We start from the raw sequence: 13,626 nt of genomic DNA on the forward strand, positions 1-13,626 counted from the left end.
GTAGTGAAGGTGAACCTGCTGGTGTGACTTCCATTTTGGTTTACGGTGGTTTTAGTTTTAGATTAAGGAGGAAAAACCTGTGTTTTTTCTTTCAGCGAGAGGTAGAAATTTCCCTTTGTTATTCCTCTGGCTTATTTAGAAATACGTTGTTCATATGTCCTAAGCGTTGGAAACTGAATCCTTTTATGAATCAGAAACACAAATTGAGCAGCGTAGGTACTATGAGATTGTCAGCAATTGCAAACCTGTAATGTTAATGCAATTCTTAGAGTGGCGAGTCTACTAAGAAGTTTATTTTTTAATGATTTTGATTTCTGAGCAGTTGCTTCAATTTATAATACCCACCTATGATGCTCTCATCTGTGACTAAAGTCTCCATCTAACATAGGACTCTGGAAACGCTTCAAAAAACTGAGGGAAAACTTCTTTATGTGGCCCCTTTTTCATAGGAATAGGTACCAACCCCAAATGCATCTCATGAATCAATGATCCTGGCACTGTACAAAAATTACTGTTATAAATAAATCTGTTGGCCACTTAGCAGTGTTCATAGACCTGCAATCTAATGGTCTCAGCTATCAGCTGTTTAATGAGAAAAGGCTTTGCAGTTGAGCACTGCCATTGCTTATGTGCCTCAGGTTCCCTCAAGTTTTAGTGGAGCTTTGAGGCTTGGAGAGGTCAAGCATATCTTTCAAAAATGCATGTGCTTGCCAGCAGTTGCCATGTTAAACAAAGACGTGATTTATTCTGCGAACTTCTGTGCTCAATGAAGAATCAAGACTGAATGTCTGCTGCATAATATACCAACCTTACATAGCTTTTTAAGCATTTTACTGGAGAAATTATGGCCACACTGAAGTTATTTTTGTGTGCCCAGGAGCTGGCCTAATGGGTGCTCTAAGAAACATTTTGAAGTCCCTTTTAAAGTGCACTGAATGGACGAAAGTACAGAAAAGGTAGACTGTCTTTGTTTTAGTGGAGGTCTGAGGCAGAACAGCTAAAGAAGAGGGTTCTTTCTAGAAATTAAAATAATTCAGGTAAAAATAATATATTTCTTGTCTTGATTTGGAGTTTTAGATCAACATGGGAATGTGTGTGTGTGTCTGTCTTATTGTCTTTACTGCCGAAGAGTTGTTTAATGGAAGGTACAGGTATTTTGACCTGACATAAGGTATTTTTCTAGACATAGACTTTATAGTGAAAGCTCTTTTTAGAAGGCATTGCCAACTAAATTGTTTTTCAATCCTTAGTCAGTCATTATTTTAAATATGCTTTTTAAAACTTCATTTTGTTTGAATAGTTACTAGAAGTAGTATTATTATACTGAAAGCATACTGGTTTTGAACTTTTCCTTGTCCTTTCTTTAAAAAAAAAAAAAAAACCAAACCACTTTTCTGTAGTATTGCACACTGCCTTTTGTTTTCTGATTAGAACTATTAAACAGAAGAGAAATAAAGTATTTTGAGATTTCTGTGAAGAACTTACATAATTTCAAATTTAAATGTGGGTGGGCCAACTACAGAATCAGTAATGTAGCCAAAACCATTGAATTTTCTATTTAAATTAAATTATCTTAAAATACAGTAGTTGGAGAAAGATCACCTTTGAGTTCTTTTAACACTTCTTAAGTATTCATACTCCATAATTTTCACGTGAAATGGGTACAATTCTATCATGTTGACTGGATATAGTAGGAGTTGAAACTCAGTCCCAAATTGATTTGTTTTCTCCCTCAACAGAGGAGGACTTCGAGAAGTTGCCGAAGTCCACTGTTCCTGAGATGCAGCGCAGTAACCTTGCACCTGTCATCTTGCAGCTGAAGGCTTTGGGAATTGATAATGTGCTCAGGTTCCCCTTTCTTTCGGTGAGTCCTAGGCTGTAAAGTCTGTCATCTTTCTTTAGTGTGAAGAAAGATCACTAGATGACTTGTTGATAACCCACAGAACCATTAACCAGTAACCGTTGCTCTGTTAATTTGGAAAGTGTACCTCATTGCCCACTATTGGGCAGCAAAGTACTTTTTTGGAAATCAGCTAGTGCAAGTAATGTGTTGACAACTTAGAAATGACTGTTCGTGTTCTAGAGTCTGCTGTTAGAAGTGTTGAGAGGTTGAGAAAGGCCTAGAAAGACAAACTCTGAGATTCTGTAAAACTGTAACTGTAGTCCCTTTGCACTGAATTTATGAAGAAAAAGGCCGGGGGGTGGGGGGGAAGATGTCCACAGAACTAAACCTATGCTTGTCTGTCTTTTTAAAAGAGCAGTACCAATTTTTAGATTTGCTTTCTGGAAAGTTTCTAGCTACTCTTGTATTGATGTGAAAAACTAATATGGTAGCATTAGAAGAGAAATTTAAGAAGTAATTGTTCTGATCACTTCTGGCATCACTGTTGGACAAAGCAAGTGATGACGCTGAGCCTGTTAAATGGTTTTGACTCGCAGCACTGGTGGTCAGTGGAAAGATGATAGGAAGAGTCCGAGAGCTCTTTCTTCATTTTGCTTTAGTAAAAAGGTAGGTAATTAGAACTTAAGGATTTTGCGAAAAAGGAAGATCTAAGAATTTTTGTGACAACTTGTGTGTTCTATGATGATAACTTTAAACAGTGCATGTTTTTTTTCACAGCCACCTCCTGCACAGTCAATGGTACAAGCTTTAGAATTGCTGTATGCTTTAGGAGGTGAGAATATTATGCTTTGCTTTATTTGTAGTTATGTTACAGGGGTTATGAAAAAAAATATTAATTTGGATTTGGTGATTGGATGGACATTAATCAAACTTGCGTTTGAGAGCTGTGCTTAGAGAAAGAGAAAACGCAGCCTTAACTGTCGGAAGCTTTTTTGTTGGTGTGTTTTTTAAAGTGTACCTCAGTCTCCTCTGAATTTACTTTCTTTTCCCCTGGTTATTTCAGATAGGCAAGCAAGCAAAAGGCAGCAATAACTTTCTGGGGGGAACTAGGAATCTATTGCATAGAGTAGAAACTAGAATTTAACTGTTTGGATTGGGCAAACGTGTATTTTATAGCTATCTTCTGTGCTCATGGGAGGAGTCAGCTATTTGTCCTTGCTAGGAACAGGGCTCTGAGCTGATGAGGGTGTTGGCTTGATGATCTCAGGCAGATCCTCTGTTTTTTAAGTTGTTACGGAGTGGTATAAAGATACAAATGGAGTTCAGACACTAATTAGACCAGTACATGAGTTAGACACTAAATTTGCCTGCATCCAATTAGGTAAGTTGTTAGATACTCAATCTCTTAGTGTGGTGATCTTTCACTTTGTGTTACTGTGCCAGTGATGAAAACATGTAGCGCTTGCAAGTATAAACAAAAAAAGTTGAAAGTAAGGGTTTGACATCTCTTTCAAGATCAGACTGATTGCAATAACCTAGAATTTAGCAAGCTTAATATAATTGCTACTTTGTTTATTCCTTGGTCAGACTTTAAAGAGCATAGTGTATCTATCTTAATTTTTTCTGCTAGCATGTTACGTTCATAATGTGGTCTTGATGTGTGTGCAAGAACTCTGCCTAAATATTGTAAGTAAAATCTGATGCTTGAATTTGGGAGAGGCCTGACGCTGGATGCTAGAATTAAACCCGATAGAGAGCGTGCTTCCCAATGGCTTAGCAAAGCAAGTGTCACGTGTTAGTTTTCAGACCTTCTCCTTGATAAGATTTTGAAGGTATGACCAACAAAAGTTATTAAGAGCTAATCTAGTTATAATTTTAAACTTGAGTTCTAGTCTGTGTCTCTGCTCTGAATATAGTATGGCTTATGGCTAAAAGACTACACCTTATGTAGGGTAGTACTGTTGATGTTCAACTTGTTGGTCATGAAGCTGAGGCAAAGTTTAAACCTGTAGCAAGTGGAATTATTCTCATTCTATTAGCTGTGCATACATGATGCAATGATTAAAAAAATACCCCTTGATCATTCCTAAAGGCAGCACATTTCCTCCTGGATGAACTGGAACTATGTTTCTCACACTTGGCGTCTGTGTTTCAGTGCACAGCCTGCTTGCTTATCATGCTTTTAAATGCATAGGAGTTCATTTGCATGCAGCTTGCAAGGACAGTCTGCTCTAGTTTTGATATTGAACTTTCTGGTTATGGGCAAATGAACAGATACATACAAACTTCTAACGAAAAGAAGAAAAAACTAGTCTAAAAGACCCTGAGAGCATAATTCAGAGTGCTTTTCTACTATTTAGCTACTTAATACAAATTTTTTTTACTATGTTCTCTGTATTACTCATCACAGATTGCTCTCAAATTCAGTAGAGAATGCTCTTAATCATATGGTTTAGTTTTAGGTAGTCCTGTGAGGAGCAGGGAGTTGGACTCTGATCTTTATGGGTCCCTTCCAACTTGAGATATGCTATGACTCTGATCTAAATGTGTTCATTTTGGTTTTATTCATTATGCTGCTGTTGGATACCTGTAACACTCAAATCACACTGCAGTAATATTTTTATACACAGTTTTCAATTCCTTTTTGTTGTGGTGAGTGAAATGTATGCTGTCTAATTTTGTTTATAGGAAGAACTGTTATATTGTTGGTTTTTTTGACAGCTATTTAATCTTTTTGAATGCAACAAACTTAAACCAAACAGGAACTTGACGCAAGAACAAGTAATCAAAATGAAATTCTGTTTGACTTTAACTCAGTGTTTGTAGTTAATTCAAAGTTAACAATATTTGCTCCATAATGTAAACATGAGGAAAAGGGTAGTGTAAAGGAGATTGTGTAAGTTTTGGAAGCTTCCAGAGGTTTGTGGCTGTTTTTACATCACTTACAAGTGCTGTGTTGTAACTTGTGGCAGTCTGCTCTCCTCTTATTCTTATGAAGCTGTGACTCTCTGCTTGGCCGTGATTTTACTCTGTGCTGATTCAGTTCCATCTTGCAAAGGAGGGTTTCACTTAAGGCGCTTGGATTCCTGGCAACCATTTCAAGCTTGGAACAAGGACCTTTGCGCTGGCTCAGAAGTATGTTGCAAGGATGAATTCACAGCCAAAACCACCGTAGGGAAATGGAGAGGAAAGGTCAATAAACTTGCTGATTAGCTGTTTGATGTTTTGGCAAAAGTGTTCTGCTCATGGTAGCTTCACAGAAAAGTACAGAGCTGTTACTCTGTTGGCTGCCCAGCTTTTGTAGCAAAGCAGAGAAGTGCTGATGTTGATGTTTTAAGATGGAAAGAAATGTGTGTGCATGTGTGTGATACACAGATTCATTCTCCAGTTTTTGCTGAAGTTTAAGGTTTTGGCTGGTTTATTATGAAGATTTTATATAAGTTGCAGAGGTGAAACTGCCCAAGCATTTGCAGGTGCAGTAAGGATTAAATTTCTCTTATGCAAGTATGAACATGTATTTCATCATTTGCATCGTAATAGCATGCAAATGTGCAGTTTAGGGTCAGGACCCTATTGTGCCAATGCGGTGCCAAGAGAGAAACTTGTGCAGAGCAGACGCTTTTAAGGTTGAGATAGTTCTGTTGAATAAACACATCACTGTTTCTAGACCGATTATTTTTACAGTGATGCAAACTGATTACATCAGGAGTATCTCTTCTTAACCTTCTCCTTTGATGCCCCTTTGAAAATCTGAGTTGTCAGTTGGAGTTTATTGTTTTTAAGCATAATTTAGGAGGTAAATAAACGGGTAAAAAGTGGCTTTATTTTTAGCTTTTTTCAGATCCAAGATTTTGTTGAAGATTTGTTTGTAAGTTGTTGCTTATCAGAAACAAACACTCTGCCTAAGATTAAAATAGAGTATTTTAATCCCTCAGCCTGTCACATAGTAGTGGTTGTTACTTGAAACTTTTTAGTGACACAGTACTTGAATAATCTCTCCTGAGTCTGTTCAATAAAAATCTTTGTGGTATCTTTGTCTATGTGGAGCTGAAGATCTCCGATTTCCTATAATTTCATATATGTGTGTGTGTGTGTGTGTATGGATACAGTGGTTGCTTCCAAAATTATTTCAAGGAAACTTTTACCTGTTCCAAACTTGTATCCATTGCAGGCCTCCTGTGTATGTTCAGGCTTACTGCTACAAAGAGGTCAGTGCACAAGCTATATATATCCATGCAAAGTGGCACAGAGATTTGTAGAATTCAACAGAAGACAAAGGATTTTGGCTTGTTGCACCTGTAGGAAGTTAAAAAGATGACAGTGTCTTCTTTTTCCTGGTTAGGGACCCAGGTATATGCTGGTTTTCATCTACAGAAAGATTCTAAGCTATTAATTGTGGTAACACTTAAATTTCTCATATTGGGGATGATCAAATTAAAGCTACCATACCTTAATTTTTGCAGTTTCTGTGACTTTGTTTTTAAATATATTACTTTATCATTTCATATAAGCTGTCTTTTGTACCTCTTTCTGAGGAAGCTGTTTTGACATTATGTGAAATGCCTATTAAGTTTTGTTAAACAGTGTAGGGGTGTGGTGAGTGAATTACTACATTGTCATAATAAGTGAGATGATAGCATATCAAATAATAAAGGAGAGTAAACACTTGATAGAGGTATCTGTAAGTTTAGATATGCTGACATGAGTTACAGGAGATCTCATCCTTGACTTGATTTGTGGTTTTGGTTTTTTCTGTGAAACATAGCTGAAGTACAACTGTGGGTTTCTGCCACCGCACAGTTTGACAAATAATATGTTTATATTATGCGTGGGCCACAGTTGTGTTTCCTCAGTCCACTCTGCTGTGGTTATTTATGCAATCTACAGTGCCCCAAAGTCCTATTATTGGGCTCTTGTTAGTCCCTCCTTGTGGAGCTTTTCTCTTGTGCTCTGCCTCCTTGTCATACCTCATACAACTTGGCTTACTTGCAGTTTTCTTTTCACTTTCAATTCTCACTCTTTGCTGCCTGCCTTTCTCTTTTCTTCTTATTGTTTCCTGTGTCTGTATTAATTTTCTTATTCTATTTCCTATGTCTCTTGCGAAGGAAATGCTTTTCCATTTTGATCATTCCCTGAAATTTCAGCATGGTGCTCCAGATTAGAGTATGACCCAGTGGTTTGCGTGGGTAAACCTTACTGCAGGTGTTTGACTGTAGAAAGCCATCCAACTGAAATGGGAAATGTGCAGGGTTGCTCAGTGATAACGGGGAATCGAAGAGCAAGCTGTCATGCCTCTGTCCTGTACCATCTCCAGTAAAAAGGCTACAGTTGGAACGTGGTTGACAGTTTAGTTATTGATGCATGAGGTAGACTAAATTGTTGAGAATCTTCACCAGCTGTACGTCTGTAGTTTAGATTATATGAAAGTTAAATTATTTTGCTCCATGACCTAAACAGATGTGACTCAGAAAAATGACACCCTACCCCCCTAGTAGTGCTTCCTGTTTCTACGATTATGCCCATTTGATAATTATGCCCTTGTTTAATTCTTGTTGGGACTCCTTCTGCATCCCATTACCATGAACAAAAATGCTGCGGAATACTTAAAAAGGAGATGCATGAGTCTAACAGCTAACAGGCACTCTGGCCATTGCACTGATTTTGACTGCAAGTTTTCTAAATCATTGGCACTAGCGATGTAGCTTCAGTAAAATGAAGAAACTTGGGTGTTCAAGTATGTTTAAAAAAGTAAAATAAAATACTGGTGGCTCATAGAGTAAATCGATGTTAAGGAGCGCATTTAAGCTTAGTTCAATATACATTCAGAAGTTCTTAGGTGCATTTGCTTTATTTTAGCTTTTAATTCTGCTCTTTAGTACACATTAAGTTCCTAAAGACGACTTTCTGTGTTACTTTTGCCTGTATCACAGCAACATTTATTAATATGCTGTAGGTTTGGATATGCACTGCCGTTTAACAGAGCCTCTTGGAATGAGAATAGCAGAGTTTCCTTTGAATCCTATGTTTGCAAAGATGCTTCTGGAATCAGGTAAGAGAAAAAAAAAATGTGGGTTTTTTTTTCATAATCTTGTGCTGAGTAGAGGATATTGCCTCTAGTAATTATAGTGTAGTATTAAACATTTGCTCAGCTTGAAACAAACTGCATGCTTCATCTTGGTATGGTGTTTAGTGAAAAGATTTGGTTAAACTCATGGACCTCTCTAAGGAGTCTAACACATTTAACACACTAGTTAATAGGTCTAACACATTTGTCTTAAGTTTTGCATTGAAAACATTCACTGTTACACTCAAATCCAGGAGTCTAGGTATTTTGCTTTTATATGCTATAAAAATATATTCTGCTTCTTTTCCTCTTTATTCTGTATGGGGATAAGTTGAATGGAAGAGGATTTTGTTTACTGAATTTCTCCACTTACTCCTCAGGAAATTTTGGCTGCTCCCAGGAGATTTTGACAATTGCTGCCATGATGCAGATTCAAAACATCTTTGTGATCCCTCCAAATCAAAAAGCTCAGGCTGTAAGTTCAGTTGTGTCTCGTTTTTTTATGTTAGTCCCACGTCTCTGGATTTCTGCCAGGTATTTTATTGATACCCATTAAAAAATGCAAGTTTGTCTGAAAATGAAACTATGTTTTGAACTGTTATAGGTACAGTTGGTTATAGTACAGGTATATTGGTTATAGGTAAAAGAAGAAACTGAGTAACAATGGGAAACTTGGAGTCCTTTACTAGTGTTAAAAGCTTCCTTTTGAGAACCAGAAACACGAAGGGTTATAAGCCAGTATTGGTCAGCGTCAGGGTTTGTGTGTGTGTAGGGGAAAACCTCAAAATAACAAAAAAACCCAAACCTCACCAAATACTACTTCCTTTCAAGAGGAACAAAAAAAGAAAGTATTAGCATGTAGCAAATTCTTAATAGGTAGCAGGAGCCTAATTTTAATGCATCCCTCTCTTGGATTTTGGGGGTTCATTTTCAGTTCATTTTTCTAATTTCGGTTTTGAAAGTGCTCCTGAATATAGGTGGGCCAATAAAATATTGCTGTTGCCTAGAGGAACTACCCTATATGGTAAGAGTTTTGATAGTCACCAGGAAATACACAGATGATGGGAGCTGAGTGTATTGGACATGATTTTTGAAAAAAACAATCTGGCTTTAAAAATATATTTCTTCTTCTCCAGGCCAGGCAACACAGAAAGTTTGCTGTGGAAGAAGGTGATCATCTTACCATGCTTAATGTTTATGAAGCCTTTGTCAAAGTAAGTCAGTTCAAGCGTATGTGGATTTGCAAGAATAGGAGGAACTTGAGGTCCTCAGTTCTGGTTTTGGATATAGTATCCTCAAAACTGAGGACTTATCAAGTCTATTAAGTGATAATTCTGTTTTAAAAGATATTCTGGTCATATTTTATCACAGACCTTCTGTAGTTCTTTTGAACAGCGAATAGAAAGAATTTGGTTCGTGTACAGCACGGAAGTCTTATGGGCAGACAACTGTATTGTGAAGGAGGCTGGGGTTTTTGAAAGGGCTTAGGAAAAACAGGAAGCCAAATTCCAAATGAATTCATATTCTGTCATCTTTTCTTTACATGTATCTGAGTTTTACTGATTATAAACTGCATGTAAATTTAGCAGTCTTTTTTTTTTTTTTAATTGCCTCATTGATCATCGTATCCTCTTTTTCATTGAACTTATGCATTTACCCTGAGGTTTAACACCAATCTTAGTACTTCTGTGTAAACTGAGGCTTTACTTAATGGTTTTGAAGTGCTGTACCTATTTGGGAGAAGTATATTTTGCTGGTATAAAGCCTTCTATAATATTGTATTTGCAACAGTGTTGAATTGAAGCAGTATAACCACTCAAGTGTTCAACTAAGACTTCTCTCTCTCCAGCCCCAAAGCAATCAGTGAGGCACCGACTGGAATTTTACCCTTTAAATTTTATATCTGTGTAATTCTTTTAGAAACAGCCAAACGTAGAGGCTTTTGGAATAAGGACTGGCTTCTGGAGAAATAGTTCTTTGCATAGAGAAGACCAATGAAAACAGTGTACAGAAAAGGTTATTTACATTTTGAGATTGAAAACAGACTAGTTTATGATATGATACACTTGTGTGTGAGAATGGAACAACTGATGCTATTCTCTTTCACCACATATGAAGAAATGCAGCACATCTGTTTGAAAATACCCCATAGCATTTGTTCTGCTACTATTTAGAAGTTGTTTGAAACATGTTTTGTAGTTATTGGCGCTATGTACCCATGTTAGTTGCTATGTAAATAGGTAATTTTCAGGGAAAACCACAATAAATATGTCGTAGGAGGCAGAAGAAAAACAGAACAAGGCTGTGTGATCCAAAAGAGATTGGGTTTTGTTTTGCTGATGGTATCTCATTGTAATTATTTCTATTCTTCTCACTGTACAGCACAGCAAGAGCTCTCAGTGGTGTCAGGAGCACTTTCTAAACTACAAAGGGCTTGTTAGAGCTTCTGTTGTAAGAGAGCAGCTGAAAAAGCTTCTTGTCCGCTTTAAAGTGCCAAAGAAGTCCAGTGAAGGTGAAATTTATTTTTTTTTTTTAACCTGTTGTCCAATACATATTGAAGGTAGTCTCCAAATTATCAGTCTGCTTCCTGCTTTTCTTGTAATCTTTGAAGTATTTTCTCCCTGGCCTAAAAATAATGTTAATGGAAACCAGATCTTTTTTTTTTCCCCCCCCTAAAAATGACAGTAGAAAAGCATTTTAGCCCATTTTTACAATTAACGTTTAGTCCAGTCTCCATTAGTTAAGTTTTCCAGCAAGAGATTATAGCCACTGATTATATATTGAATGGACAGAGTTACCAAAAGATCACCCTGTCCCCTCTTTTGACTTTCCAAAAAGCCATTTCTCTGGTATGTTCTGAATGATGTACAGTCATCGGGATCTGATTCCCAGCAGTGCTGTGCGTGCATAGATGCCATGACTAGTTCTCAGCATTTGTCTCTAACTGCTCTGAAAAATCAGACTTCAACGCTTAGCAGTCACACAAGGTTGCTCTAAGGACTGTGAAACTATCTTCATGGAGACACCAGTGGCAACAGTAGTTTTTTACGTAGTAATTTTGATTTGCTGTGAAATTGAAGTCGAAAGAGATCGCATGGTTTATTTGCCTTCAAGCCTTTGCTATCAAAGCCTGATGCACTGTGAAAAGTTGTTTGAGATGATTAAGTGGTATTTTAGGGATTTTTGCCGTTCCATTGACTCATTTTACAGAAAAATTCTTCTTTTCAGGTGATCCAGATCCTGTTTTGAGATGCATAGTTTCCGGATTCTTTGCTAATGCAGCTAAATTCCACTCTACCGGAGCTTACAGGTAGATATATATAGTTTCATTACAACTGTTCTTAGTTTAAAAACTCCTTTGACTGCATAAATCTAAGTATAATCAACAAACAGATGCTTCTTTAGACATTTGCAATGAGAAACACATGGCAATTGATTTACTAAATATTTGAAGTTTTGTATTTTCAAACTGCTTCAGTGTTTATCTCTTCTCTTTGGCAAATATAAATAATTATAAGTTATTGATAATGGGAAGCTGTTACTAATAGTAATTATCTTGTGTTAATATAAGCAAGTATATTTGTAGCGCAACGGTGTTATAGCACTCTCATGCACTGAATAAAAGCCTGAAACACTACTTTTTCATTTCATGGAGATAGAACTCTTTCAGGACATTAAATTATCCATTGTTCCTTTGGCTGGGTTTTAAGCCCAGTTTCATCTCTTTATTAAATGTGAATGTTTTTAATTTGCTCCAGCTCTTTCATTGTGCCTTTTATTAACATTCTTTCTGGGGGTGAAAGGAACCAAATGTTAACCAATAAATAGATGCACAGTCTGAAATAGTGTCTTGCTTTCAAGGACTATCCGTGATGACCATGAACTTCACATCCACCCCACTTCAGTGTTGTATGCAGAGAAACCTCCACGCTGGTAAGTTAAAGCTGCTTTCGCTTGTTTTGTGATCTTCATAAGACATTCTCAGCATCCAGACATTCTCATGAATGACTCTTCTTTATCAGTGGAGGAATAGATGTAAAAGATCATGGTTCCCACAGAGAGAATTCAGCTGGTATTTCCTTTGCAACTTTTTGTGGGCAGTATCCAAATAAATCAGGGAAATAGTGATGTTTAACTGTCAAAAAAACCTGCAGAGGTTGGAAAGCAGAGTCAGGTGACCCTTTTTTAATGGGCACCATATCTTGCACTGCAAATTGCTTTCTGAGTAGTCTCTGTACCTAGATAGAACTAGGGTTAATAAAAGTAAATTAAGCCTATTAAGGAAATACTCTGTCAAATAGGTGCTGCAGTAATTGCAAATGGCTTGCTAGGACAGGGCATACATGTAAAAAATGCATGATGCAAAAAGTTATGGCTGTCTAGCAGATTGAGGAAAGAAATGGTTGTACTTTCGTATTAGCTGGGATGTTGCAATTCCATTCGTATGTCAGAGAAGCTCAGATAACAAATAGAAATGTGTTTCTGACTATCAGGTCAGCATGATCAACCTGAGGTATTTGGATTCTTGTCCTTCTTTGCCTGTTTCTGAGACTTTGAAGGATAAATTTGGCCAGTGTCATCTGTTATCTTTGAATTGGGCTCCTACACCTGGTGCATAGGGTTTGCAGAAGTGTAACTAATTGGAACTTAGCCAATTAACATTGGCTCACAAAATAAAAATGATTCCAGCTCACTGTACCAATTCTTCAGGGCTGAGTTGAGCAGAGTGTAGCTAAAATAATTTTTACTGCTCAAACCAACCTGATTCACTGCTGTTTTGCCAGTTTCTTAACCTCCTGTCACTGCCATTAAAAATAAAACACAATTTGTTTGAAATAGTAAAAAGAATACTTTGCAGGTATGCCTACTGTAAGCTGGAAAATTTCAGAAGTAACATCCTGAAAGAGGTTGGGTTATTGGAGAGTGACAAACAGTAAGAAGAATAAATTGAGAAGAAATTAGTCTGGAAAGAAAGTCTAGTGGTAGGAGACTACTGGAAGAATTCTTTGCTCCAGCACATACCACCTCCAGGGCTCAGCTTTTAGGTGATGAGCCCTCAGCGTGGAACTTGCATTCCAGCCTTGGGCACTTCCAGTCATATCGGAAAGCAGAACAGTAGACAGCTAGCTGGAAGTCTTAACTAGCAAAACTTTAAGACTGCTTTCTGCATCACAGCCTGTTTGCTGTTAGTGGCAGCAGTATTGCTGGAGTTTTTGGGAATACTGTTTCTGTGCTTAAATCTCTTTTTGGACTGCTGGGTTGCAGAACAGGCACAGAGCTGTCTTCCAAGGCCACATGGTATTGCTGCCAGCCTAAAGATACTTCTGGCTCATGGCATCCTATAAGACAGGAGTTTAGCTTACTCAGCAACCCTAATTTCAGTGCTGCTGCTGCTTGGGCAACCATCCTATACTGAGGCCTTCAATTCTCTTTTCCAAGTGTATATAAAACGTGTTCTTATTCTTGTTTGTTTTCCTCAGGTTTCTCTTTAGTTGTGTTTAGTTAGTATGTCTTGGGCCACATTTCACAGAGTAGAGAGTTTTGGACTCTTTCCTCTTTGCTTTTGAGAGCAAAATACCAATTAATGAGAGACCACAAACCTCGTGGGTTTGCAGCTCTACTGTGTATAGAAGGCAGATAATGACTTACGGTTTCGGTGACTAACCCTTCAGCGTGTGGGTTTGCGCTTCCTTGGTAAAAAAGACTTTCCCTGCTGAAG

The 13,626-nt window shown here is 37.5% G+C and overlaps 1 protein-coding gene across 1 annotated transcript in view; it reads left to right on the forward strand.

Moving 5' to 3' along the window:
* Positions 1 to 13,626, forward strand: part of DHX35 (DEAH (Asp-Glu-Ala-His) box polypeptide 35) — a 30,673-nt gene that overhangs the window by 13,494 nt on the left and 3,553 nt on the right. The window contains exons 13-20 of the mRNA XM_010296033.1: positions 1,735 to 1,864; positions 2,621 to 2,675; positions 7,797 to 7,892; positions 8,288 to 8,382; positions 9,044 to 9,121; positions 10,290 to 10,419; positions 11,136 to 11,217; positions 11,769 to 11,840. Coding sequence (XP_010294335.1) covers positions 1,735 to 1,864; positions 2,621 to 2,675; positions 7,797 to 7,892; positions 8,288 to 8,382; positions 9,044 to 9,121; positions 10,290 to 10,419; positions 11,136 to 11,217; positions 11,769 to 11,840 — 738 coding nt within the window. The remainder of the gene's footprint in view (positions 1 to 1,734; positions 1,865 to 2,620; positions 2,676 to 7,796; positions 7,893 to 8,287; positions 8,383 to 9,043; positions 9,122 to 10,289; positions 10,420 to 11,135; positions 11,218 to 11,768; positions 11,841 to 13,626) is intronic.

This window comes from Phaethon lepturus, unplaced genomic scaffold, assembly GCF_000687285.1.
Source record: "Phaethon lepturus isolate BGI_N335 unplaced genomic scaffold, ASM68728v1 scaffold44691, whole genome shotgun sequence".
Lineage (NCBI taxonomy): Eukaryota > Metazoa > Chordata > Aves > Phaethontiformes > Phaethontidae > Phaethon > Phaethon lepturus.